At 48.1% G+C, this 27,624-nt stretch overlaps 1 protein-coding gene across 6 annotated transcripts in view; it reads left to right on the forward strand.

Moving 5' to 3' along the window:
* HCK (HCK proto-oncogene, Src family tyrosine kinase) overlaps nucleotides 1-27,624 on the forward strand; it is a 49,416-nt gene that overhangs the window by 10,246 nt on the left and 11,546 nt on the right. For 3 of the 6 annotated variants that reach the window (XM_063802814.1, XM_016937659.3, XM_016937658.3), the window contains 9 exons: nucleotides 9,687-9,807; nucleotides 10,802-10,844; nucleotides 11,202-11,301; nucleotides 12,106-12,204; nucleotides 17,233-17,336; nucleotides 21,347-21,496; nucleotides 21,844-21,996; nucleotides 24,085-24,264; nucleotides 26,026-26,102. In XM_063802814.1, coding sequence (XP_063658884.1) covers nucleotides 9,688-9,807; nucleotides 10,802-10,844; nucleotides 11,202-11,301; nucleotides 12,106-12,204; nucleotides 17,233-17,336; nucleotides 21,347-21,496; nucleotides 21,844-21,996; nucleotides 24,085-24,264; nucleotides 26,026-26,102 — 1,026 coding nt within the window. In that variant the 5' untranslated portion in view covers nucleotide 9,687. Of the gene's footprint in view, nucleotides 1-9,686; nucleotides 9,808-10,801; nucleotides 10,845-11,198; nucleotides 11,302-12,105; nucleotides 12,205-17,232; nucleotides 17,337-21,346; nucleotides 21,497-21,843; nucleotides 21,997-24,084; nucleotides 24,265-26,025; nucleotides 26,103-27,624 lie in introns of all 6 variants that reach the window. The other 3 variants (XM_016937657.3, XM_063802813.1, XM_016937656.3) reach the window with 1 other exon arrangement.

Genomic DNA, 27,624 nt, shown 5'->3' on the forward strand with positions numbered 1-27,624 from the left:
TGGTGCGACCTTGGCTCACTGCAACCTCTGACTCCGGGGTTCAAGCGATTCTCCTGCCTCAGCCTCCTAAGTAGCTGGGATTACAGGCATGTGCCACCATGCCCGCCTAATTTTTGTATTTTTAGTAGAGATGGGGTTTCACCATGTTGGTCAGGCTGGTCTCCAACTCCTGACCTCAGATGATCTGCCCGCTTCAGCCTCCTAAAGTGCTGGGATTACAGGTGTGAGCCACCATGCCCAGGATGACTTACATTTTTAAAGGCTCACTTATTTGTAAGAGGCAGAATGCGGATTCAAACCCAGCTCTATCTGACTTCAAATCTCATGCTCTATTTTCAAACTGCCCTGCCTCCTGCCTGCCTTAGAGATAAAATCATTCCAAGAAGGTTCACAGTTGCTCTGGAATTCTGAAATTGACCAAGTGTCCCAAGAGTAACATTGAACATGCTATGAGTTTTATATGTGGTTGAATAAGTGTTTGGAACACAGCATCTCAGAGCCAACCCTATGGCTGAGCCAGGCAAATGATCAAAGCCCTGAGTTCTCCTTTAGTGTGTTGCTCTGTCGCTCGCCATCGTGTGAGCCAGGGCCCACACAGCCTCTTGGGGTTGTTACTCCACCTGTCCAATGAAGATTTTGATCTCCCAAGTTTCCTCCTGTTTGCAAAATCAAAGTTTTGAGCTCTATGAGAAAGAAGCTGAGGCTCAGTAAAGGGAAGACGTGAGAAGTCAGGAGTGACCCCTAACTGTCTATTAGGGAAAGTAGTCACTCGGGGATAAAGACAGTTCATTCAGGAGACAGTCAGGGAACCCGAGGAGAGGGAGCTGCTGGGCTCTGCACCCCCAAGGCACTGCTCAGGGAATTGGCTCCTGTTGAGGAAATACTTTTTCCCCACCCCCATTGCTGAGCTGTTCTGAGAAGGGAAAGTTCCTGTAACTGAACAGCCTTAAGCCCTGGGCCCCCAGCGGTCTGCCTTCTTGAGAGTTCTGTTTGGGTTCCTCATTCTCCCCTTCCCCTTCATCGCCCACAGCCGCTGGGGCTGACCTCAGTGGATGATGACAGGCAGGAGAGCTGAGTGCCAGTTTGACCTACCACTGACTAGCCGGGGGACCCACTCTCCCATGGGCTTCCATTTCCCTATCTGAAAAATAACTTCATAATTCTGGTCTGTTGACTTCAGCCAAGTATGATGAGGTCCATAGAGAGTAGAACATAATATATCCATTACACGAATGTGTATGGAGGGCCTATTAGATACCAGGTGCTTCTTTTTTTGAGACATTCTTGCTCTGTAACCCAGGCTGGAGTGCAGTGGCATGACTACAACTCATTGTAGCCTCAACCTCCCAGGCTCAAGTGATCCTCCCACCTCAGCCTCCCAAGTAGCTGGGAATACAGGCACATGCCACCATGCCTGGCTAATTTTTTTGGGTAGAGACAGGGTCTCGCTATGTTGTCAGGACCAGCCTCGTACTCCTGGGCTCAAAGCAATCCTCCCACCTCAGCCTCCAAAAGTGCTGGGATTACAGGCATGAGCCCCTGCACCCAGTCTCTATAACCAGGTCCTTTTAAGGCATGGCTTCAGTGCCATCAGCTTAATGAGGTCCATATTCCTCCCATCCTCACCTACTCTAATAGGTCTAGTACCATCTTACCTTCTCTTCTACCAAAACCTGGTATCAGGGAGGTCTTTGCCATCAGCCATTTGCACTTGAGTGCAAATCACAATCCCTTATAAGAATTCCCTCTGCACTGGGCAAGACTCTTTGATGTTTAAAGGGAAATAAATCCAACTCAAAACTGGCTCAAGCAGAAGAAGGAGGTTACTGGAAAATCCCTGAGATATCAGCTTCAGGCAAGGCTTAATCCAAGGCTGAGAGTCTGCATTTCTCTATTTCTTGGGTTTGCCTTGCTGCTGCAGGCCTTTTTTTCCAGCTAGAAACCAAGGGCTGGCTCTCGTTGGCCAGAATTGAATCACATGCCCATCTCTACTTCTTTTTTTTTTTTTTTTTTTTTTGAGATAGAGTCTCGCTCTGTCACCCAGGCTGGAGTGCAATGGCGCAATCTCGGCTCACTGCAACCTCCACCTCCCAGGTTCAAGCAATTCTCCAGCCTCAGCCTCCCAAGTAGCTGGGATTACAGATGCCTGCCACCAAGCCCGGCTAATTTTTTGTATTTTTAATAGAGATGGGGTTTCACCATGTTGGACAAACTCCTGACCTCTGGTGATCCACCTGCCTCTGCCTCCCAAAGTGCTGGGATTACAGGCATGAGCCACCGCGCCCATCCACCCATCTCTGCTTCTATTACTGCAACTCTCATTGGCTTGATTTGGTCACAGATCCACCTCTACAGCCAGGGGTTGGAGTCAACTCTATCCCAATCCATAAACTGAGACTAGGGGAGGAGTAATTCCCAAAGGAAAATTGGAGAACTGTTGTTAGAAGAAGGGGGGAATGGATTCTATGCAGGAAAGAGCTGCAGCTTCTTCTTTCAGAGAACTTCTAATCCAACATCTCATTTCACATTTGGAGAAACTGAGGCTCAGAGACAAGTTGAGACTTGCCTAGCGTCACACAATGAGCTTATAGCAGAGATGGGACCACAATCCAGGGCTTCACACCCTCAGCCCTTGCAGGTTTCTGCTTAAGCATAGAAGCTCCCAGAAAACCATCTCCAGCCCACTGGATGGATGCTCAGGCAGGCCCCGGCCTCTCCCCCTTGAGCTTGACTCTGAGAGCACAGGCCGAGTCTCTGAGTTTTCCACAGCCAGCATGGTAACCCTGGGAAGCAGCCAGGCACAAGCAAGCTGACCTCTCTCATTTCACTCAGCAGAGGCTGAGGTGGTGAGGAGCAGGTTTCAGGTTCCCAGGGTCGGCAGTGGCCCGAGGAAGTATCTTTACCAGGGATCAGCAGTTTTGAGTGGGTGTGCAACCAGGCAGACTACTTCTGCTCTCAGAGCGTGCTTTTGAAGCACATTAGATGAGAAATGCGTATGCAGAAGTTTTATACAGTCCTTCACATCCCTAGTCACATAGGACCTCAGGCCAAGCCTGAGAAGCAAGGCCTCCTATTTAGCAGGAAAGAAAAATAAGGCTCAGAGAGGGCAAATGACTTGCTCAAGGTCACATACCCGGTCAGTGGCAGAACTGCTATCCAAACTCAAGTATTCTGACTCCCAAGTTCAGCCTTCATTCTGCTACATTGGTGGATCTCAAATTTTAGTGTATATACTAATTTCCTGTAGAATTGTTAGAACTACAGATTCCAGGACCTCACTCCCAGATACTGGTTCATTCAATCCAGAGTGTGACCCAAGAATATGCAAGAATCAGTGGAGACTTTTTGAGTTCAAATGGCAGAAACCCAACTCAAATTGGCTTAAGCAAAATTGATAATTTATTTGCCCGTGGACTGGAAAAATCCTGAGGTGTATAGGCCTCAGGCATAGCTGGATCCAGGTGCTCAATTTATCTTCAGGAATTACTTTATCTCCATACCTCAGCTCTGTTGTCCTCTCTGGTGGCTTCACTCTAAAGCAGCTTTTACCTTGATGATGTTGAGGTGGCCTCCAAGAACTCCAGGTTCCTACATCTCAACAATCCTTATAGAAAGAGGGTGCTTTTTCCCTAATTTTTGCAGCAAAATCCCAGGGCAGACTGCCTCAGTGAGGAGGACGTATATGCCTATAACTGAACCAATCTCTGTAGCCAGGGGGCCAGAGGATATGGGATTCTCTGATTGGCCAGGCCTGTGTCAAGTTGCCAATTCCTGAAGGCAAGGGTGGGATCGGCCCCACCAAACTTCATGCACTAAGTGGGAGAAAGCTGGTTCTCCAAAGGAAAATCCAGGTACTGTTATCTGAAGAGGGACAGATGCTGAGGAGGCAGGAGCAAAAGAGGTTCTCTAGCCTTCTTGGCTAGAATGTTCACATGAATCGCCTGGGAACCTTGTTAAAATGCACATTCTGATTTGGGAAGTGGGGACTGAGATTCTGCATTTCTTACAGCTCCCCTGTGAGGTTGAGGCTGCTGGTTCTCACGCTGGCCACACTCTGAGCACCATATTGCATTTCTAAACTCACTCAAACCACTTTGTCACAAGGCACTCTGCAGAGAGGCCCTGGGCTACATAAACCTCTTTCTTCCACCATTCTCTCCCCACCTTCACCCCATCCCCTGTTCCCAAACTCACCCGAATAATATCAGCACCATCTGTTTGGGAACCACTCACCAACATACTATAGATTCTGCTGACAAATCACAGTTGAAGAAATTGTCCATTGTGCCCTCCAGTGACTTCTTTTTTTTTTTTTTTTTTTTTTTTTTTTTTTTTTTGAGACACAGTCTTGCTCTGTTGCCCAGGCTGGAGTGCAGTGGCACGATCTTGGCTCACTGCAACCTCTGCTTCCCGGGTTCAAGCGATTCTCCTACCTCAGCCTCCCAAGTAGCTGGGATTACAGGTGTGCGCCACCACACCTGGCTAATTTTTTCTGTTTTCGGTAGAGTCAGGGTTTCATCATATTGGCCAGGCTTGTCTCGAACTCCTGACCTCAAGTGATCCACCCACATCAGCCTCCTAAAGTGCTAGGATTACAGGCATGAGCCACCGCACCCAGCCCCAGTGACCTTTTTATGAGGAGTCACAGAACAAATTCTCTTTTGAATTTATACTCAAAAAATATTTGTTTCTGTCAACAGACAATTTGTTGTGCTTCCTGGGATCTTATGGTGATGTTGTACAAGTTTCCATTTTTATCTTGGCTACTAGGAAGCTCAGAGATAAATCTAGTACTCAATGGTAGTAGCAGTCCCACCCTGGGCTTCTGGTTCAATAATCTTTCCCTTCTATATGGTGTAGAGTAACCCTTTTTGAGTCTTGCAGTGCTCTGTATATGGTTTAATATTATAAGCTCCTTCAAATCCTTTTTGGAAGTCGGTTTGGAGTATTCTTGACTTTCCCCCAATCTTTATCTATTCAGATCCTCCCTGTTCTTCAAAACCCAACTCATTATCTTGCTGCTCAATTATTATTGTAAACAGGTTGCTTTTTATACGAACTTACTAACATACACATAGGCACATAAATTCATTTTAGAAGAGTGGTTTGATGTACATGTTTGCAGTTTGCATTTTTCACCCAATAAGTATTTTAGCAATCTTTGCATGGCCCCTCCTATCTTTACCACTCCCTGGTAGCTTATTTTTCTTTCATTCTTAAAACTGTGGTAAAATATGCATAACAAATTTTCCATCCTAATCATTTGCAAGTGTACACTTCAGTGGTATTCAATCCATTCAGCATGTTGTGCAACCCTCACCACCATCCATCTCCATAACTCATTTCATCTGAAACTCTACACCCATTGAACACCACTAACTCCTCACTTCCCCTTCCCCCAGCCCCTGGCAACCACCATTCTACTTTTTGTATCTCCTAATAGCTTCTTAGTATGTGGCTTCGGAATGTAATTGTGTGTCCAGTCTCCCCTTCTCAACTCGGTCATAGAGCAGGAATGTCCTGATGCTTTTACTTTTTTTTTTGCCCTGTCTTATGGTGCTCAGACACTTTTACTTCCTACTACATAAAGCATGGCACGCCAGGCATGCAGCCATTCACTCACTGTGCATGACACTCCTACTGTGTGCCAGGAGACACTGGGCTAAGCACTGAGGAACGCAGGTGAGAGCACCAGCCTTTCCTGTGCTGTAGTGATGGGAGCATTCTGTCTCTGCATGTTTGCATATGGTGGCTCTGAGCCACAGACGGCTGTTGAGCACAGATGGAGTCATAGCTGAGATGTGCTCTAACAGTAAAATCCACACTGAGATGTGAAGGCTTAGTACAAAAAAAAATGTAAAGTATCTCATTCATAATTTTTATATTTATTATATGTTAATAATTTTGATATATTGGGTAAAATAAATACATCTTAAAATTAATTCACTTGTTTCTTTTTACTTTAAGAAAACTGGATGTAAAAATTTTTTTAAGAATGAAAAATAGGCCAGGCGCAGTGGCTCACACCTGAAATCCCAGTACTTTGGGAGGCCGAGGCGGACGGATCACCTGAGGTTGGGAGTTCAAGACCAGCCTGACCAACGTGGTGAAACCCTGTCTCTACTAAAAAATACAAAAATTAGCCAGGCGTAGTGGCACATGCCTGTAATCCCAGCTACTCAGGAGTCTGAGACAGGAGAATCACTTGAACCCTGGAGGCAGAGGTTGCGGTGAGTGGAGATTGCACCACTGTACTCCAGCCTGGGCAACAAGAGCAAAACTCCATCTCAAAAAAATAAATAAATAAATGAAAATTAAAAAAAATAAAAACTAAAAATAAATTTAAAAGGAAAATAAAAATAAAATAAAATAGAAATAATTTTTTTTTAAAAAGGAAAAAATAAAATAAAATAAAATTTCAATTTTAATTTTTAAAAACCTGGCTGTAGAAAACTTTAACTTATATTTGTGGCTCACATGACATTTCTGGGCCTAGTGACCATGAACATGGACATATCTGATGCCCAGTCCACACCAGGCAGCAGACATGGTTCTCTCATTTAGGGAGACAATCACATTTTACACAAATTTGACTCCTGCCAGTGTATCACTTTCAGAAAAATCACACTTTCAGCTGGGCATGGTGGCTCATATCCCAGCACTTTGGGAGGCCAAGGTAGCAGGATCACTTGAGGTCAGGAGTTCAAGACCAGCCTGAGCAACATTGTGAGACCTGCCCCTCCTCTCTGCCCCCTGTCTCTACAGAACATAAATTTTAAAAGATTAGCCAGGCATGGTAGTTTGTAACTGTAGTCCCAGCTACTAAGGAGGCTGAGGTGGGAGGATCACTTGATCCTGGGAGGTCGAGGTTGCAGTAAGCTATGATTACACCACTGCACTCCAGCCTGGGTGACAGAGCGAGACTGTCTCTGAGAAAACAAATCACACTTTATTGTGCAAAAATGGAACTCATGGGAATTCCCTATTTTAAAAAAAGCGAACTTCTCCAGTGTTGCAGTATCTCTAGGCTTGTGGGCCAGAGGAATTGCAAACTGTGCTTGCTTCATGATCCGGGGCAGTGTCACGTCTGCCAGTAAACAGAAATGGTTGTGGTTAATGTTTCTGCAGCGCTTACTGCATGCTGGGCACTTTTACACTCATCAACTTGCTCAGTGCTCACCACCACCCTATGAGGTAGAACCCTTGCCACCCTTTCTCAGAGATGGCCTTGGATTGTGAATGAACACAGGTCTTCTGAGACCCCTCCCTCGGGACCCTATGGCCATCTTGAATATGTACATTGATCACGTAAGTGAAGCATACAAGGTGCTCAACGCACATGGATTGGAAATCACAAGACTCACAGCTGCAGATCAGTGGGTGCCCAGAGAGGTAGAGTGAGCTGCCCTACCTCACACAGTGCTGCTCTTCCCAGAACATCTTTATGCTGACCAAAACTCACGAAATGTGATATAATTTTATGTCATATATGTCACACAAGATGCCTGTTTAATTTCCCAGAACTGTAATACACATTTATCTCAAAGAGAGATGCTGGTTTCAGTTTTAAATGCATGCAAGTACATTATAAATCTGTGCTTAATTATGATAATTTTTCAAATTAATGATCCAGCACTCCAAGAGTCTGAATGTGTTCCTTATTTTATTTCCAAAAGACAAACAAAGCAAAACCACTCAAGTCTTGAGGTGGCAAATCTTTCCCAGTTCCCACCAGAAGAAGTAAATCCTTGTAAATAAAAGGAATCTTTTTTCATTTTTAAAAGTAACTCGTCTAAGCCTAGGAATTTGGGTTTTTTTTTCTTAAACCACAAATACATGTTTATTTTAACAAGATAAGTATAACTGAGTTCTAACTGCTTTAGAAGAAAATGGCCATTGTGCAGAGATGAGAAAAGCAAGCACTTCCTTATGTGGTTGTCACAGCCTGCCTTCTCAGCAAATGTGTGTGCACATTTTGAGAAAAGAAATGAAACATTTCTTCCACTTTTACAATTATGTTTTGACCCTACTTGGAGTAAATATGTTTTGTTTAAGCATCCTTAAATTAATTCAATACAGCAGCAAAGTCTGCAAGCTCTACCTCCAAAATGTCCCCCAAACCTGTCCAGTGCTTACCTCCTCTCTGCCCCCACCCCACCCTGGGCCACCATCATCTCATACCTGAACAATTTCGGCAGATTTCTCACAGGGTTCCCTCCCCTGCTCCCTACTGTCCACGCCTCACTCAGCCACCGGTGGGATTATTTAAAGTGCAAATTGAATCCCATCATTCTCCTGCCAGAAACTTTCCATCATCCTTAGAATAAAATCCAAAGTCCTTACTGGCCCTACAGGATATGGTGGCCTTGTCACAACCACCCTCTCCCCTGCCCATGAGCTTCAGCTACACTCTCCTGCTTTCAGTGCCTCCAACTTCTCTCTAAGCACATGCCAGCCTCAGGGCCTTTGCATTTGCTGTTCCCTCTGCCTGGAACACTCTTCCCTCAGAGTGTCCCCTCACTGGCTCCTTTGTGTCATTTAGACCACAGGTTCTGTATCCCCTCCTCTGACAGGCCTTCCCCAAATGCCCTGCCTAAAAGAGCCAGACCTGTTGTTCCCCACAGCATCCTCTCTTATTGTCCTCACACTTTTCATTAACTCAATTTGTCCTGTTATTTATTTGTTGGCCTGTTTATTGTCTCTGTCTCCCATTCGGCTGCAGTTGAGGTCCTGAGGGCGTGAACTTGCTTCTCTTCTTCACAGTTTAGAAAAGTGCCCAGTAAATGTTGGCTGTGTAAATGGATGAATGAATTACCAAATAACTCAGAGAGAGACAGACAGAAAGAGAGGAGGAAGAGGAAGAGGAAAAAGAAGAAGAAAGAGGAGGAGGAGGGAGGACAGAGGAGGGGGAAGGAGGAGGAGGGAGAAGGAGGAGGAGGGGAAGGAGGAGGAGGGGGAAGGAGGAGGAGGGGGAAGGAAGAGGAGGGGGAGCAGGAAGGAAGGGAGGGAGGGAGGGAGGGAGGGAAGGAGTTATAAGCAATTTATAAATTGATACCAGTAATACGGTGCCTTGACAAACTAGATTGTTTGAGCCATGTTATGTGACCTCATCTTGTTATTTAATATAAAAATGGCAATTTATCATCTGATAATACTGCAGTTTTTCTGTAGTGTTTGCTCTGAGCCTGACACTGCACTGAGTATTTCCCCACCGTAGGTCATATTATTGTCCCCATTTTGCCGATGAAGACCTGAGAGGTGGGTAGGGGCAGGAAAGTGGTCAGTGAGGTGCTGGTGGGGTGGAAGGGCCAAGGATCAGCTGAGGCTTTCTGACCTGAGAGCCGGCAGTGCCCACCCAACAGCTCTACCTGTTACATTTCTGTTATCCTCATGCCATCCTCTGAATAAACATCCATCATGCTGGTCCTTGGTACCCACGACAATGACAGCTTGTCAGCCCTGGGCCAGTGCTGTGGCACGTGGACATGGGGAAGCCCAGAGGTGGCAAGGATGGAGTGGGTTCCGTGTGGGGAGGATAAGGGTGCATGGAGCTGGCAGGGGAGTTAAGACCGGGAAGGCCAGTGGGAGCCAGCCTGGGGGCAGGGGACCTGGAATGCCAGCATCAGAAGACTTCCCCGCATGAGGCTCTTGGTAACTGGGGCTCACCTCCCTTCTGTCTGCTGCAGGATGGGGTGCATGAAGTCCAAGTTCCTCCAGGTCGGAGGCAATACATTCTCAAAAACTGAAACCAGCGCCAGCCCACACTGTCCTGTGTACGTGCCAGATCCCACATCCACCATCAAGCCGGTGAGTAGGGGAGGTCCCAGTTTCCCTGGGGGCTGATGGATGCTGCCCCAACATTGCCCTAACAGCCTCCTGTCTTCCCAAGGTTGGGCAGGGTGAGCTTGGGGTGAAAGGGAGCTGACTGGCCACCAACAGTGTCCTGACTCGACTCTCCGGGACGCAGCGCCAGCCAGCATGCATAGGGGCAAGGAAGTCACCTCTCTTTCCTGCAGCCCAGGCTTGGCCCCTCAGCCTGGGCTCCACCAAACAGGTGTGAGTGAGCATCTCAGGCCTCCGGCCTGGGCAGAAGCAAAATCAGTGCTGAGAAACAAGTGAACAGTAATGATAGCAGCTGAAGTGACAATGTAATGGTAGTATCAGCAGCATTGCAAAAATACAGTGACAATTGTCATACTAATAGTACCAACCATAATTGTGTGAGTATAAGACCAAGAGTAGCAGCAGGAACAACAGCAAGAGTTGTAAAAAGAGAAGCAGTCATGCTAGGAGAGGTATTTACCAACTTCTTTTATGTTTATACAAAGCTGACTATGAACCAAGCACTGTTTTAAGCCTTTACAGTTATTAACACCCTAATCATCACAATAATCCTATTGTGTGACACACAAATACATTCTTCTTGAAAATAAAAACACAGGCCAGGTGCAGTGGCTCACACTTGTACTCCCAGCATTTTGGGAGGCTGAGGCAGGAGGATTGCTTGAGCCCAGGGGTTCGAACTGCATGAGCTATGATCATGCCACTGCACTCCAGCCTGGGTGACAGAGTGAGATTCCATCTCAAACAACAGCAACAACAAAAAACCTGGACCATTTTGTTTGCTGGCTCTGCCCCTAATGTGCTGTGTGGTGCCAGGCATGTCCCCTGCCGTATGTGGGCCTCCTCCCACGACATGCAGGGCTAGGGTAAGATGCTCTTGGGTGTCCTCAACACAGACCTTCCACGGGTCCCCACACATTGGTCAGATTCATTCTCTTCTCCCATTTCTTCCCCACAGGGGCCTAATAGCAACAACAGCAACACACCAGGAATCAGGGAGGGTAAGTATCTACGAGCAGATGCAGTGGAGTCACGTGTCCTGCAGAGGACTCCGCTAGGTTCTCCCTCAGCTTGAGGCATAAATCCCAAACAGTCAAACCCCTGTCGAGAATCCCCAAAATTTCCTCTGAAGTACTTTGCACAGGCTATTGTGTTTCTAGAACGCTGTTTAGTAACATGAACAACACATATTTAGCTTTAAACTTGAGAATCACACCCAGCATGGTGAGACGCCTACTTATACTTGGAGCCACATATCGATGGGTGCGGAGCTGTTCCAGGTGCCAGGTGAGGGTCACCAAGGGTTGTGGATGCACTTAGACGAAACCTCACCCTCCGTGTGTCTCCCTTCCCAGCAGGCTCTGAGGACATCATCGTGGTTGCCCTGTATGATTACGAGGCCATTCACCATGAAGACCTCAGCTTCCAGAAGGGGGACCAGATGGTGGTCCTAGAGGAGTGAGTCCCCATCCCACTCCCCCTAAGACAGACCTGCCTCCTCTACTCAACTATGTGCTCTTTTGTGCTTCCATAAAGAACCTGATAGATGGGCTATCTTATCCTGGGTATAAATGTCTAATGAGAAGCTAATCACAATAGTGGAGGAAGGGTTTGCTGTCAACCTGGATGAAGGGGATTGTGCACTTACTAAGAGTGCGCGTCCAGCCTGGGATGAACAGGGGAAGCTTTCTCAGGGAAGCCTTTCTAGGGCTCCTGTGATTAAGCCACCGGCTTTACCTGTGGACCAGGCCCCATCGAGTCAACCTTGCATTTGGAAATCCTTGGATCTCCGAGTTTGCCACCTCTGACCTCCTACAGCCTTCACCATCGTGGGTATAGTGTCCAGGATGTGCTGAAGCCCGAGAACAGGAGTGGTCATGCCTGGTCGGACCCCCAAGCCCACTCTCCCCTATTCTCAGCCCCAGCTGAACCATTCTGAGTCTCCATAGGCACAGGACCCTACCATGGGTATAGCTAATAAGACCAAAGCTGCAAGTCCAGGGAAAAGGAGTGGAGCCAGAGACCCAGGGCTCTGGGCTGTGGACAGGGAGATTCCAGACCCTCAGATGCACAGCAGGAACTGTTGTAAGGATCCCTACCCTAATCATGGGCACATGCTGGGGCTGACATAGTCACAGCCCTGTCCTTCACCCTGCTGGCTTTCTGGAGGCAGGGAGTTTTCTAGGTCAAGGCTGGGGAGCTTGAGGAGACTGGAGAATGATCCTTCTGTCCCTAACACCTTTACTCCCTCATGTCCCTCAGATCCGGGGAGTGGTGGAAGGCTCGATCCCTGGCCACCCGGAAGGAGGGCTACATCCCAAGCAACTATGTCGCCCGCGTTGACTCTCTGGAGACAGAGGAGTAAGTATCCTATTTCCTACCTTCCAGAAAGAGGCATGAGCAAAGCCAGCCTTGTTTGCAACTCAGGACGTCTGCACACATTGTACCACTGCCTGGCACATACTCTTCCCAGGGCTCTGGGCTTGGCTGGCTCCTTCTCTTCCTTCAGGTTTCATCCTTCCGGTCAGGGAAGAGAGGCTAAAGTGGGTCCCAGCTGTGACTCTGTCTTGTGGAAACCTGTTTTAATCCCTTCTGAACATGTTTTACTAGCAAAACGACCTGGTTTCTTTGGTTGGTTACACGTGCATTCTCTGCCTGCCCTGCAAGGAAGAGAGCTGGTGAGAGCGGGGACTTTGTCTGCTGCTGCATCCTCGGCACAGGCTGGCATGCAGTCAGTGCTCAATAAATATTGTTGAATGAAGCACACAGTCTTGCCAAGGAGGGTTTCTGGAGAGGTGAGACAGCTCACACCTGGCCAGTCGTCCCTCATTTGTTGTTTTGTTTTGTTTTGTTTTGAGACAGGGTCTCACTCTGTTGCCCAGGCTGGAATGCAGTAGCACCATCACAGCTCACTTCAGCCTCAGCCTCCCTGGGCTCAGTTGATCCTCCCACCTCAGCCTCCCAAGTAGCTGGGACTACAAGTGCGCATCACCATGCCCAGCTAATTTTTTTCTTTTTTGTATTTTTGGTAGAGAGGGGGTCTCTCTATGTTGCCCAGGCTGGTCTCAAACTCCTGGGCTCAAGTGATCTTCTCGCCTCAGCCTCCCAAAGTGCTGGGATTATAGGCCTGAACCACTGCATCTGGCCCATCCCTCATTTGATTCATTCGACAAGCACATGCTCATGACTCTTCAAGCCCTGTGCCAGCCTAAGGGGCTGTGGAAACAAATAAGATATATCCCTACCCTCAAGGAGCTCTCCATAACCCATCGTTCTTGGCTGTGGGTTCTTCTTGTGTCTAGCTTGACTCTAAAAATATACTTCAATCATCCATCCATCCATCCATCCATCCATCCATCCATCATCCAACAGATACCTGTTGATTCGCTATTCCAGGGTTAGAAGATGACTTAGATGGGGCTCCCTGCTGGAGATGTTTTCTGTATGGTGGATGAGGTTGATGAGTAAAAAGATGACTACATTGTGGGGTGGCAATAAATCCCATTAAAAACCAGCCAATCAAAAGTTGACAAATGACAGTCCCCATTGTTTTGTCTCTTCTGCCTCCTCTTTCTAGCTAGATGGTATTATGGGTTTGGGATGCTTGCCTGTTAAAAATGAAAACGCTTAGGCTTTTCCCATTATAAAGCCACCTCCTTCTGTCTGGGCATGGTGGCTCACACCTGTAATCCCAGCACTTCGGGAGGCCAAGGCACGCAGATCACCTGAGGTCAGGAGTTCGAGACCAGCCTGACCAACATGGTGTAACCCCATCTCTACTAAAAATACAAAAAAATTTAGCTGGGTGTGGTGGTGCGTGCCTGTAGTCCCAGCTACTCGGGAGGCTGAGGCAGGAGAATCACTTGACTCCAGGGGGCAGAGGTTGCAGTGAGCTGAAATATCATGCCACTGCACTCCAGCCTGGGGGACAAGAGCGATACTCTGTCAAAAAAAACAATTATGTCACCCCTTCTTAGTGATCATGGAACTGGGGGCTCTTAGCTGCTTCTCTCTCCTTCTTCCAGGCTTTGCCCTGGGTCATCCCATGCTCTGTTTCTCCACTCCAGGGTCTGAACACTTACAGAATCCCTGGGTCACCTCATGTGGTCCTTGCAGCAACCATGGAGGAGGCATGGCTGGTATTATTTCTCAAAGGCAACATAATTGCTAAGTGGAAAACGCAGGGTGTAGACAACATGAATGGGGGGTGATCATTTGCAGACAAAGGCAAAATAACCTAGGTGGGGGGTTCTCAGACATGAGCAGCAACAGCATCACCTGGATTGCCGGCTAACAAGTGCTTTCTGGGCTCCACTGTCAGATTCCGAATGTGCATTTCTAACGGGTTCTTGGGTGAGGCAGCTGCTGCTGCCGCTGCTCCAGGGACCCAGCTTGGGAACCACTGATCTAAATACGCATATCTGGCCAGGTGCGGTGGCTCACACCTGTAATCCCAGCACTTTGGGAAGCCGAGGGAGGCGGAACACTTGAGGTCAGGAGTTCGAGACCAGCCTGGCCTACATGGTGATACCCTGCCTCTACTAAAAATACAAAAATTAGCCAGGTGTGATGGCGGGCTCCTGTAATCCCAGCTACTCAGAGGCTGAGGCACGAGATTTGCTTGATCTGGGAGGCAGAGGTTGCAGTGAGCCGAGATCACGCCACTGCACTCCAGCCTGGACAACAGAGCGAGACTCTATCTCAAAAAATAATAATAAAAATAAAAAATAAATACACATATGTGTCCTTTCAGGGCACTCAGGGGTCCTTGTGTCTGAATCAAGAAACTGCTAACAGAGGTTGCCTCTGGGGAGCACAACTGGGACCTTGGGAATCAGGGCGGGATGGAATCTTAGTTTCTCTCATTCTCCCTTGAAATAGGCAATACTTTCAAATGTTTCAAAATGCAAATGTGGGGAAGCATGCAGAAGAGTGAAAAGTCTTCTTCCCATCCTGTCCCCAACCAGCCACTTCCCCTCCCCAGAAGCAACCAGTTTCTCGTGAGTCCTCCCAGATGCTTCCTCCTTATATAAGAAAAGACATCTCTTCCCGCTTATCTCACACAAGTGGTAGATACCACACACACTGTTCCATGCCTCTCGTTCAGACCTTCCATGCAGCACCTTGTTCCTGTTTTTTTTTGTTTTGTTTTGTTTTTTAGGTGGAGTTTCTCTCTTGTTGCCCAGGCTGGAGTGCAATGGTGTGATCTCGGCTCACTGCAACCTCCGCCTCCCGGGTTCAAGCGATTCTCCTGCCTCAGCCTCCCAAGTAGCTGGGATTACAGGCATGCGCCACCATACCTAGCTAATTTTGTATTTTTAATAGAGACAGGGTTTATCCATGTTGGTCAGGCTGGTCTCGAACTCCTGAACTCGTGATCCTCCTGCCTTGGCCTCCCAAAGTGCTGGGATTACAGGCGTGAGCCACTGCTCCCGGACACTGCCTTCCTTTTTATACCACAGGGCGTCTGTCCTGTAGATGTCCTACCGTCCATTTAACCTCTGCCCTATACAGTGGTCACTTAAGTTGTTTCCAGTCATGTACTGAAGCGAATCTCCTGGTGTATATGTCATTTCTCCCTTGTGCAAGGTCTATGGGATAACTTCCTAGGACCAGAATTGTCAGGGAGACAGTTGGTTTTTTGTTTGTTTGTTTGTTTGTTTGTTTTTGAAACAGAGTCTCGCTCTGTTGCCCAGGCTGGAGTGCAGTGGCGCGATCTCGGCTCACTGCAAGCTCCACCTCCCAGGTTCACACCATTCTCCTGCCTCAGCCTCCCGAGTAGCTGGGACTACAGGCTCCTGCCACCATGCCCGGCTAATTTTTTTTTTTTTTTTGTATTTTTAGTCGAGATGGGGTTTCACCATGTTAGCCAGGATGGTCTCGAACTCCTGACCTCGTGATCCACCCGCCTCGGCCTCCCAAAGTGCTGGGATTACAGGTGTGAGCCACCGCGCCCAGCCGGGGGAGACAGTTCTTAGTCTTACATAGTTGAATATTTTACCATGGCACAAGTCACTTTACAACATGAAAGCAAAGAAGGTAGATGAGCAACATAGCATGGTGATTCAGAGCTTGGGTTCTGGAGTTAGACTGCCTAGCTTCAAATCCTGCCTCTACAACTTCCCAGCTGTGTGACTCTAGGCAAGTTACTTGCCCTCTCTGTTCCTCAATTTCATCATCCATAAAATGGGGCCAGGAGCAGTGGCTCATACCTGTAATCCCATCACTTTGGGAGGCCAAGGTGGATGGATCACCTGAGTTCAGGAGTTCGAGACCAGCCTGGCCAACATGGTAAAACCCCGTCTCTACTAAAAATACAAAAATTAGCTGGGTGTAGTGGTGGGTGCCTGTAATCCCAGCTGCTTGGGAGGCTGAGGCAAAATAATTGCTTGAACCCGAGAAGCGGAGGTTTCAGTGAGCCCAGATCACACCACTGCACTCCAGCCTGGGTGACAGAGCAAGACTCAGTCTCAAAAAAAAAAAAAAAAAAAAAGTGGGGGGGAATGATAAAGGTGACAACTCCATAGAGCTGTTGGGTGGATAGCAAGATAGATGTTAACTTCCTCCCCAGTTGATAACAGAGGGACCAAAGGCCCAAAGAGGAAGGCAACTTGCTCAAAGTCACACTGCAGGTTTGTGGCAGAGCCAAGGTAGGCTGAGGTCAGGTCTGGGGCTTTTTTCCAACTGCTCCTCACCCTAGTGAAGGTGGGAATGGATTCCACTGCTGCTGCTTGAACTTTTCCACCCAAATATCTCAATATTCAGGAAGAATGAAGAAAATGTCCCAGGATATAATCCTAAGTATAAAATTCTTTCCAATCTCACATTGTAGCTTAGAAGTTCATGCCAACTTTATATTCAACTCCATATACGCGGAGGAGGATTGGTTGTAAAGCTAACGAAACTCAGGCCCTTCACAGGCTTCCAAGGTCCCAAGAAGGATCTTCCCCGTGGTCTTGTATGCTTGTGAAACCTGCAAAAGTAAGACTTTGACCACAGCTGGTTAAGACTGCTGTCTGTTTCCACTCTGTCTTCCTGTCCATCTCCCTGTCCCTCACAGCGAGCAGCGCTGAAATGACCTATCAGCTTTTTGCACTTGTTAATGCTGTATTATTTTTCTTAAAGGAAGTTCCCCCACTCCAAATTGCATAGGCTTCAGTCTCAGCAAACAGGATTCACTTTGGGTAAAATGTCTATTTTGATATCAAAAGAATGGCTCCTTTACCTTCTCTCCCCCAAAAAATCTTTGAGTAAAACTGATGCTGCAGGAAGCCAGACCCTCTGTATCCTGACATTCCCCTGGGACCTGCATGGCCACAGGCATCCTGTGTAGGCCGGACAGGACTGCATGACCCCAGGTTCACCTTTGTCCCCTCCCTTTTCCATCAGGTGGTTTTTCAAGGGCATCAGCCGGAAGGACGCAGAGCGCCAACTGCTGGCTCCCGGCAACATGCTGGGCTCCTTCATGATCCGGGATAGCGAGACCACTAAAGGTGACACCAGCCCTCCCCACCTTGTCCTCCCTGCCGAGGTGCCCCAGGTGGGGCTGGCCACCACCCTTTCCTTGGAAAATGCCCTGGGAAAGGCTGAAAAACCCAACCAGGTGCTGTGGCTGCCAGGTTTCTCCTGCTCTTGGCCACCTGAGCTGGGGAGGGTTGAGGCTCTGTGCCTGGCTCTGCCCTTCTTATCCACCATAGCTGCCAGCTTAGGTCAGTGGAACTAGTGCCAGGTGGCTTAGGCCCTGAAAACAAAGAAACATCCAGCTGAAGCTTGATCTTCACTGACTTGTTTTTTCATTTGTTTTGGTTCTTGTTTTGTTTTGTTTTGTTTTTTGAGATGGAGTCTCACTCTGTCGCCAGACTGGAGTGCAGTGGTGCGATCTCGGCTCACTGCAACCTCCACCTCCCAGGTTTGAGCGATTCTCCTGCCTCAGCCTTCCAAGTAGCTGGGATTACAAGTGCTCGCCACCATGCCCAGCTAATTTTTGTATTTTTAGTAGAGACAGGGTTTCACCATGTTGGCCAGTATGGTCTCGATCTCCTGACCTTGCGATCCACCCCTCTCGCCCTCCCAAAGTGCTGAGATTACAGGCGTGAGCCACTGCGCCTGGCCTGTTTTGTTTTGTTTGAGACAGGGTCTCACTCTGTTGCCCAGGCTGGTATGCAGTGGCACAATCTCAGCTCACTGCAACTTCTGCCTCCTGGGCTCAAATGATTCTCCCATCTCAGTCTCCCGAGTAGCTGGGACTACAGGTAAGTGCCACCATGCTGACTAATCTTTTCTTTCTGTCTTTCTTTCTTTTTAGTAGAGATGGGGTTTTGCCATGTTGCCTAGGCTGGCCTCGAACTTCTGGACTCAAGCAATCTGCCTACCTCAGCCTTCCAAAGTGTCAGGATTACAAAGTGTCAGGATTGTTTTTGTTTTGGTTTTTTTAAATACCCATAACAGATCAAGTAGGGGAGGCCAACACAGGAGGATCACTTAAGCCCAAAAGTTCGAGACCAGCCTGGGCAACATAGTGAGACCCCATCTCTATGAAAAATTTTAAAAATTAGCCAAGCATGGTGGTGCACATCTGTACTCCCTGATACTCGGAAGGGTGAGGCCAGATGATCTCTTGAGTCCAGGAGTTCAAGGCTGCAGTGAGCCATAATGGAGCCACTAGACTCCAGCCTGGGTAACAGAGCAAGACCCCATCTCTAAAAAAATAAAACAAAATACCCATTACAATAGATCTTATCCACAAGCCTCATTCCTCCTTTCCTCCCTCCATAAGGAAATGAGGTAGGATGAGGTCGCCAGAAGAGACTCAAGCCAGCCTTCTCTGGGACTCTGCTGAAAATGCTCCTTGGAAGCTTTTGGAAGTTTTAATGTCAGGTGACCAGCTTCCTGGAATTTCTGTGCTGCAAGGGTGGATTCATGCTGATTGGGTGCATGGATGGCAAGAACAGGCCTGGAAAACATCGCGTAGCTCAAACTGGCATCGATTGAGGCTCATTGCCTCAAAGGAATGAACATCAGTAGGATTCTTATGATTTCAGATTTCATGTGCTAAGTGCACCTTTACTAATACATTTAGGTTCACAACTGCTTGACTCAAATAAGCCAAGTATATTGTATAATATGTGACCTCACGGTACCCTGAAGCAAACAGATTTGGGGACATTGATTAAAGGCATGTTCCTCATGTGGCCTTCTACTTGACCCTCAGCTATCTGAATTGGCGAAGCTTTCATGTGGCTAGGATAATGCTACTCACAATCAGTGTGGCAGCTCAGTGAATGCCTGGGCTTTGTCTCTTCCCACCCAACGAGCCCCATTCAAGCCCCCAGGGGGAAGAAAAGGAGATAAAACGACAAAGCTGTGCACAGCCCAGCGCTTCTCCTCTCTAGCTGTGCCCAGGACAGCTTTTGGCTTGGGCTGGTCCATCCTGCAGACAAGGGCAGAGAAATCAAAGAAACCATCACAGATCTGTGGGGCAGGAAAATGAGCCTGGTCCAGCTTTCACAGCTCTCTGAGATGGGGCATGTTGGGAATTTTAGCCGATTTAATAAAAGTTGCAGCATGAGACCTGTGAATCCCACCCTGCTGCTTCCTGGATCCTGCCACACCCCATCCAGCAGCAACCAAGCCAGTCTCGCCCCTGACTGGGACAGAGTGGCTGAGAGGGGCTCTGGAGCCAGCTGCCTGGATTTGAATCCCAGCTGTGCCACTTACCAGCTGTGTGACTGTGGGTGAGTTATTTCACCTCTCTGGGCTTCAGTTTCCTCATCCGTAAATGAGGATGATGATATTATAAAACCCTTACCCCATGAGGTTATTCATTCATTAAATAAATAATATTATAATTTATATAGTTATAATTCATTATAATGAATATTATTCTTATTCATTCATTGTTCATCTACGCAGAGTGCTTTGAACTTGCCTGGCATGTACGGTAAGCTATTATTCATTCAACAGTATAAACTGGCCAGGTGAGGTGACTCAAGCCTGTAATCCCAGCAGTTTGGGAGGCTGAGGCATGTGGATCACCTGAGCTCAGGAGTTGGAGACCAGCCTGGCCAACATGGCGAAACTCCATCTCTACTAAAAATACAAAAATTAGCCGGGCGTAGTGGCGGGCGTCTGTAATCCCAGCTACTCAGGAGGCTGAGGTAGGAGAATTGCTTGAACCTGGGAGGCAGAGATTGCAGTGAGCCAAGATTGCGCCACTGCACTCCAGCCTGGATGACACAGCGAGACTCTGACACACACACACAAAATAAAGTTTAAACTTCCCAAATCCTATGACATTGTACTATTATCATGGTAAAGAACACTGAGACAGAGGGACTAATAACTTGCCTAAGGGCACACAGCTCACAAATAGCAAAACGGTGGTCATGAGCTGAAAGACTTATGTGTTTCTGCTCTATGTGATAATATAGGGTGGTGCAAAAGTAATTTCAGTTTTTTCCACTACTTTTGATGGCAAAAACTGCAATTACTTTTGCACCAGCCTAATATGTATGTTAGGTTCCCATTGCTGCTGTAACAAATTAATACAAACTTAGTGGCTTAAAACAACACCCGTCTATTCTCTAACAGTTCTGGGGATCAGCAGTCTGACCTCACTGGGCTCAAGATGTCAGCAGGGCTGGTTCCTTCTGGAGGCTTCAGGGGAGAATTCATTTTCTTGCCTTTTTTAGTTTCCAGAGGCTACAGCATTCCTTGGCTCATCGTCCCTTCCTGACATCTGTCCAAGCTCTTGTTTCCATCTTCACCTCTTCCACTTTGACCTTCCTACCTCCTTCTAACAAGGACCCAAGGGATTACACTGGGGCTACCTGGATCATCTGGAATAATCTCCCCATCTCCAGATCCTTAACTTAATCACATCTCTAAAGTACCTTTTACCATGTAAGGTAACATATTCCCAGGTTCCAGGGTTTAGGGCATGACTATCTTGAGGGACCTCTATTCAGCCTACCACAGCATGTTCACATTTCAATAACTGGACTGGATTTCTGGATTTTTTTCCAGAAAAGTCATAGCCTGAGTTTTTATGAAAAAGTAAAAAGTATACTATGGTCTCTTGGCTTTTTGTAGGGTAGATGATAGAAAGATGGAACAATAGATCAGAAATAATGAAGATGATGATGATGATAGCCAACATTTGCAGAGTGTTCAGTTTCCAAGTAGTTTACAGGCATTACTTCTTTTAGCCGTCAGGCAATAGGATCAGGTAGGGAGGCGTGAGAACTATTCCCATTTTACAGATGAGAAAACTGAGGCATAGAGAGGTGACATAGTCACATGGCCAAGGTCTCACGGGTGGATGTGGTAGAGCCTGGATGAGAGCCCAGGATGCCTGGCTCCCACAGCCCACTCAGACCCTCAGGCACTTCTGCCCAGGTGTCAGGACGGTGCCAGCGGTAGCCTTACAGGGTGTCAGAGTGCTAATGCAAGGTGGCAGGCCTCCAAGATGCCATTCTGAGGGGTTTCTCTTTGGTCAATTCAGGAAGCTACTCTTTGTCCGTGCGAGACTACGACCCTCGGCAGGGAGATACCGTGAAACATTACAAGATCCGGACCCTGGACAACGGGGGCTTCTACATATCCCCCCGAAGCACCTTCAGCACTCTGCAGGAGCTGGTGGACCACTACAAGAGTGAGTCCCACCCCAGGGGTGACATCCCCACCACAATGGGCCCACAGACTCCTAGTCACGGATGCACTGTGGCCCCTGAGACCTGCCGTGTCCTTCCTGGCCATCCCCTAGACAGATAGTTGCTTTGGATGCTTCTGAAGGCTTAGGACTGTTGAGCAGGAGGGTGAGGTGGCCAAGATGTAGAGGTGGCACCCCGTCACACTCTGCTTGCTTGGGAATGTCTCTGATGGTGGCAACCAGGTGGAACACTGGAGAGATCCAGTGGACCAGGCAGGGCGGCCTCCAAGGAGCAACCTCTGGCTGGCTCGGTGGTTGTTGCTCTCAATTGACCAGGGACTCTGTTCCAGAGGGGAACGACGGGCTCTGCCAGAAACTGTCGGTGCCCTGCATGTCTTCCAAGCCCCAGAAGCCTTGGGAGAAAGATGCCTGGGAGATCCCTCGGGAATCCCTCAAGCTGGAGAAGAAACTTGGAGCTGGGCAGTTTGGGGAAGTCTGGATGGGTAAGGACCCAGGGCCACAGCCCACGGGGCCAGAGGGTGGAGGGGAGAGGGAGGTCACTTGCTTCCAGGAACACCTTATGGCAAAGCGGGAATGCTACCCAAGGCAGAGGGGGAGATTTAAATAATAGCCATAAAGAAGCAGTTCCCTGATAGCAAACCAAATTGTCTTGCTGTGCAAACACTGATTTGCCTTTGAGACCAGTCCTGTAGTGGTCAAGAACTTCCTTCTGGGAAGCAGGTGTCATGGATGAGGAATCCCTCCCTCATACGGAGTGGGGGACTGCCTATCAGTTTGGGATTGAGATAACCAGAGACCTTTTCAGATGATGAAAATTAAGAATGGGGAAATGCAGCTTGGAGATTTCCAGGCAACTGATGAACAGGTTATTCTGAGCACCTGCTGTGTGCCCAGCACTGTTAGGGTCTTGTGGGAAAATCAGAAAGGCACATCTCACACCTGCTGATTTTCCCCAAGAACTTAAGAACAACATTGCCTGCTTTGCAGGGCTGTGGGGTAGATGCAGTGCCAGCCCAGTGTGGGGCAGCCTGCTGTGTTAATACGTTCCAAATGGGAGCGTTCCAAATGGGAGCGAAGACAACTTACAGGGATGCAAACAACTCAGCCAGATAAAATAAGTTTAAAATCCATGTATTTCGACTGTATTTATTGCGATTCTGCTGCATGCAAGGCCGGGCACAGTGGCTCACGCCTGTAATCCCAGCACTTTGGGAGGCCGAGGCAAGTGGATCAATCAAGGTCAGCAGTTTGAGAAAAACCTGGATAGTATAGTGAAATCCCGTCTCTACGAAAAAATACAACAATTAGCCAGGCGTGGTGGTGGGAGCCTGTAATCCCACCTACTCGGGAGGCTAAGGCAGGAGAATCGTTTGAACCCAGGAGGTGGAAGTTGCAGGGAACCGAGATCGCCCCACTGCACTCCAGCCTGGGAGACAGAGTGAGACTCTGTCTAAAAAATAATAATAAAATTAAAAAGAATTTGACAAAAAAGAAAATATGGAGAGGAAGGTAAGACAGATCTGAGTGGTGAGATTTGAAAGCCAAAAATATCATATAAGACGCTAGACTCCTACTACAGGAAGCCCACGGTTCTGGACTGGAGCTTCCTGGAAGCCAAGGCAAAATGGAAACCCAAGCAATTATAAAATTGACAAGACCCACCAAATGAAGCAGGGTGGGGTGAGGGGAGGGAACAGCATGTGCCAAATCCCTGTGGTGGGAGGTGAGTTGGGTGCTTGAGGGACTGAGTGACCTGCAGGGTGACTGGCACATAAAAGGCAAGGGGAGTTTAGTGGCTGATGAGGCCAGAGGGGTGGACGAGGCTGGGCCATGTAGGGCCTGGGGGTCATAGTAAGTCTGGCATTTATTTAAGAGCAGTGTTAAGATTAAAGTGGGCAGTGTATGTGTGTGACATAACCTGAGTAGTGTTTTAAAGCTATTTTTATTTGTTTGGGTCTTTTGTTTGTTTGTTTGTTTGTTTGAGACAGAGTCTCGCTCTGTCACCCAGGCTGGAGTGCAGTGGCTCAATCTCGGCTCACTGCAAGCTCCGTCTCCTGGGTTCACACCATTCTCCTGCCTCAGCCTCCCCAGTAGCTGGGACTACAGGCGCCCACCACTATGCCTGGCTAATTTTTTGTATTTTTAGTAGAGACGGGGTTTCACCGTGTTAGCCAGGATGGTCTCGACTCCTGACCTTGTGATCCACCCACCTCGGCCCCCCAAAGTGCTGGGATTACAGGCGTGAGCCACTTAGAGCTATTTTTAAATCCTTGCAACAGCACTTCAAAGGCAAAGCTTACCATTTCCACTTTACAGATGAGGAAGCTGAGGAAGCCACGGCTCAGAGACGTTAAGCCACTTGCCCTAGTGTGCACAGTTGGGAAGTGGTGAACCCGCCTTTCAACCCACATTTGTCTGAGGCCTAAGCCCATGATTTCGCTTCCCTCTCTGAGAGTTGAGATGAGCAGGAAAGACTTTCTGGAGGAGGCGGGTCTGCAGCTGGGCCTTCTAGGGTGGTACGGGAGACCAGTGGGTTCTGACCACCTTCCCTGCTCTCTATCCCCTTCCAGCCACCTACAACAAGCACACCAAGGTGGCAGTGAAGACGATGAAGCCAGGGAGCATGTCGGTGGAGGCCTTCCTGGCAGAGGCCAACGTGATGAAAACTCTGCAGCATGACAAGCTGGTCAAACTTCATGCAGTGGTCACCAAGGAGCCCATCTACATCATCACGGAGTTCATGGCCAAAGGTGCTGCGTGCTGGGGCTGGGGGTGCAGGCTGTGGCCTATACTGGTCAATTGCGGGCTCAAGGGTGGCTTGGACATGGTTCTTGCCCTTGAGATGGCCCCAATCTGGCCAGGAGCTCTTCCAACAAGTACTCATTGAGAATCTAATGTGGAACAATCCAGCCCTCCTGGTTAGTGGGGTGAAATCATGTTAAGGGGTCACCAAGGGGAAGGGAGAACAAGGGGCTACCAGGAGAAGGGAATGGGGCCAGAATACTCCTGGGCGATGGGAGAAGGGGCTTATGGTTCACAGTGAGCCTTAGAGGCCAGGGTATGGCATGGGTGGTGGGGGTGCCACTCTCCTGCATCAGCCACCTTCCCTGTACTTGCCAACGCCCTGGGAGAGGGAGCTGGCAAAGCAGCAGTTCTGCCCCCACCCCCGCCCTGCCACAACTCAGGATTTCTCCGGGAATTTTTTTAGGCCACTGTTTCACAACCATTTTCAACCCCTGCCATTTTTTGTTTGTTTGTTTTTTAGGGACAGGATCTTGCTCTGTTACTCAGGCTGGAGTGCAGAGGTGCAATCATAACTCCTGGGCTCAAGTGATCCTCCCACCCCAGCCCCCCGAGTGGCTGGGACCACAGGCCCACGCCACCACACTCGGCTAATTTTATTTATTTATTTACATATTCATTTTTAGAGACAGGGTTGCCCTCTGCCTGCCCAGGCTGGAGTGCAGTGGCGTGATCATAGTTCACTGTAGCCTCAAACTCTCAGGCTCCAGGATCCTCCCGACTTAGTCTCCCCAGTAGCTGGCACTACAGGCATGCACTACCACACCCAGCTAATTTCTAAAAAAAATTTTTTTTTTTTTGAGACAGAGTCTCACTCTGTTTCCCAGGCTGGAGTGCAGTGGCACAATCTCGGCTCAATGCAAGCTCCGCCTACCAGGTTCATGCCATTCTCCTGCCTCAGCCTCCCAAGTAGCTGGGACTACAGGCGCCTGCCACCATGCCTGGCCAATTTTTTTGTATTTTTAGTAGAGACGGTGTTTCACCATGTTAGCCAGGATGGTCTCTATCTCCTGACCTTGTGATCCGCCCGCCTCAGCCTCCCACCATGCTGGAATTACAGGCATGAGCCACCGCGCCCAGCTTCTAAAATTTTTTTCTAGAGACAGGGTCTCGCCATCTTGCCCCAGCTGGTCTCAAACTCCTGGGTTCAAGTGATCCTCCCAAAGCTTTGGGATTATAGGCATGAACCACTGAGCCTGGCCTAACATATATATTTGTAAATTTCTTCTATAGATGGGGTCTTGCGATGTTGCCCAGGCTGGTCTCAAACTCTGGGCCTCAGATGATCCTCTCACCTCAGCCTCCTAAAGTGCTGGAATTACAGGAGTGAGCCTCGTGCCTAGCCACTCTGCCCATTTTTTGATAAACAGAATCATCTCATGCAATCCCATTTAGTGCGATTTGAAACCTCAAGCCTTTTTCATTTTAACTATGCAATTATGCCAGTCCTGTGAAGGCATGATCCCAGCCATCCAGGCTCAGGGGCTGTCTCAGTCACAGAATCCATCTAGCAATCAAAAAGTCACTTCACTAAAACTCAAATTCTCTTTCTCAAACACTAGGAATTGCAAACAAATATTCGTATTTAAATCCACTACTATGAAAAATCTTCACCACACACTAAAGTACTAGATTGGTGCAAAAGTAATTGTGGTTTTTGCCATTAAATAGTAAAAGTAGTAAATGTTCCTCCCCTCTCCCCCATATAGGAAGCTTGCTGGACTTTCTGAAAAGTGATGAGGGCAGCAAGCAGCCATTGCCAAAACTCATTGACTTCTCAGCCCAGGTGAGAGCCTAACGAGGAAGCGGGGAAGGGAAACAGGAATTCGATTTTTTTACTTGCCAAATATTTACTGACCACATACTATGATGATAGCAGTAATAATGGGTAAAATGTATTGAGAGCTCAGTATAAAACTATGTTTTTTGCATATATTTTATTATACATGTACTCATTCATTTAATCATCCTAAAAGCTTTATAGGCTGGGATTTTTGTTATCTATTTTGGTATAACAAACCATCCAAGTCCTAGTAGCTTGAAACAACAGCAATTGTTATTTCTCATGATCCTGTGGGTTGCCTGGGTTCAGCTGGGTGGTTCTTCTGCTCGTCATGGTAAAGTGAGGTGCAGATGTACTGTTGGCACTTGCCCAGGCTAGAATGTCCAAGACATGGCTCAGCCTCCAGGGTCTCTCCACATAGCCCCTCACCACCCAATCACCCAGCCTGAGCTTCTTCATGGCGCAGCAGCTGGGTTCCAAAACAGAGCTGGACCAGGGGCCAAGCCTTCATGAGCAGGCTCTCATTAAGCCTCTGCCTGCATCAGGCTTGCTAATGGCTCATTGGCCAAGTCACATAGCCATGCCCAGAATCAGTGTGGGAGGGGACTGACCAAGAACACAAATCCCAGGGACCCCCCACAATGTAACAGTCTGGCTACAGAGTAGGTAATTATCATCCCATTTTACAGAATAGGAAATTGAAGCATAGAGCAGAAGTAAAGTACAGATGTGGAAACTGAGCCCCAGTGTGGTTAAGTGGCTTGCATAAGTTACTGTGCTAATTATGGGGAATATAGCAGTGAACAAAATGAAAATGTTCCTGTCCTAATAGAGTTCACAGTCCAGGTGGGAAGATGAGTATTAAATAACCAAATCTCTTAGAGACCATGACCCAAGTGGTCCTGGCTGAGTCAAAAGAGCACAGTATCTAACAAAGTAAATAATGTTCACAAATCGCAAAAACACTGCTGAAAACCTAATTTTCTTTCTCATGTTCCCCACGCCCCTTGCAGCTCCTCTCACCCCCAGCCTAAGCAGTTTTTTCACTTCTGTCCTCTCTCATGCTCTCTCTGATGTATGGGAAAACAGAGTGTAAGGACGGGGTGGTATTAGAGTGCATAGCTAGAGCATTTAGCCTGGTCCAGGAGCAATCAGAGAATGCTTCCTGGAGGAAGTGGCCTCTAGGCCGAGCCTGAAGGATGAATAGAAGTTCAGTAGATGAAGAGAAAAGGTAAAGGTCTTTTAGACAAAAGAAACAGCCTGTGCAAAAGTAGGTGAAGGAGTTCAGCCTACTCAGCAGGAGCCCAGGGATAGTGGGAGTTGAGTGAGACCCTGCCTGGGCCTCAGCTGGGCCTGCTGGAGATGCCAAGGGCAGGGCTCATTTGAGTATGCAAATTCAGGGGCCCAGAGGACACCACAAAGTGTAACAAAAGACTCTACTTTCAGAGCCTGGAATGCCAGAGGCATATGGAAATGTGTTTTCACTCCAATGGGCCAGGTCCTCTGGGAGACAATAGACTGGTCT

This window comes from Pan troglodytes, chromosome 21 (assembly GCF_028858775.2).
Source record: "Pan troglodytes isolate AG18354 chromosome 21, NHGRI_mPanTro3-v2.0_pri, whole genome shotgun sequence".
NCBI lineage: Eukaryota > Metazoa > Chordata > Mammalia > Primates > Hominidae > Pan > Pan troglodytes.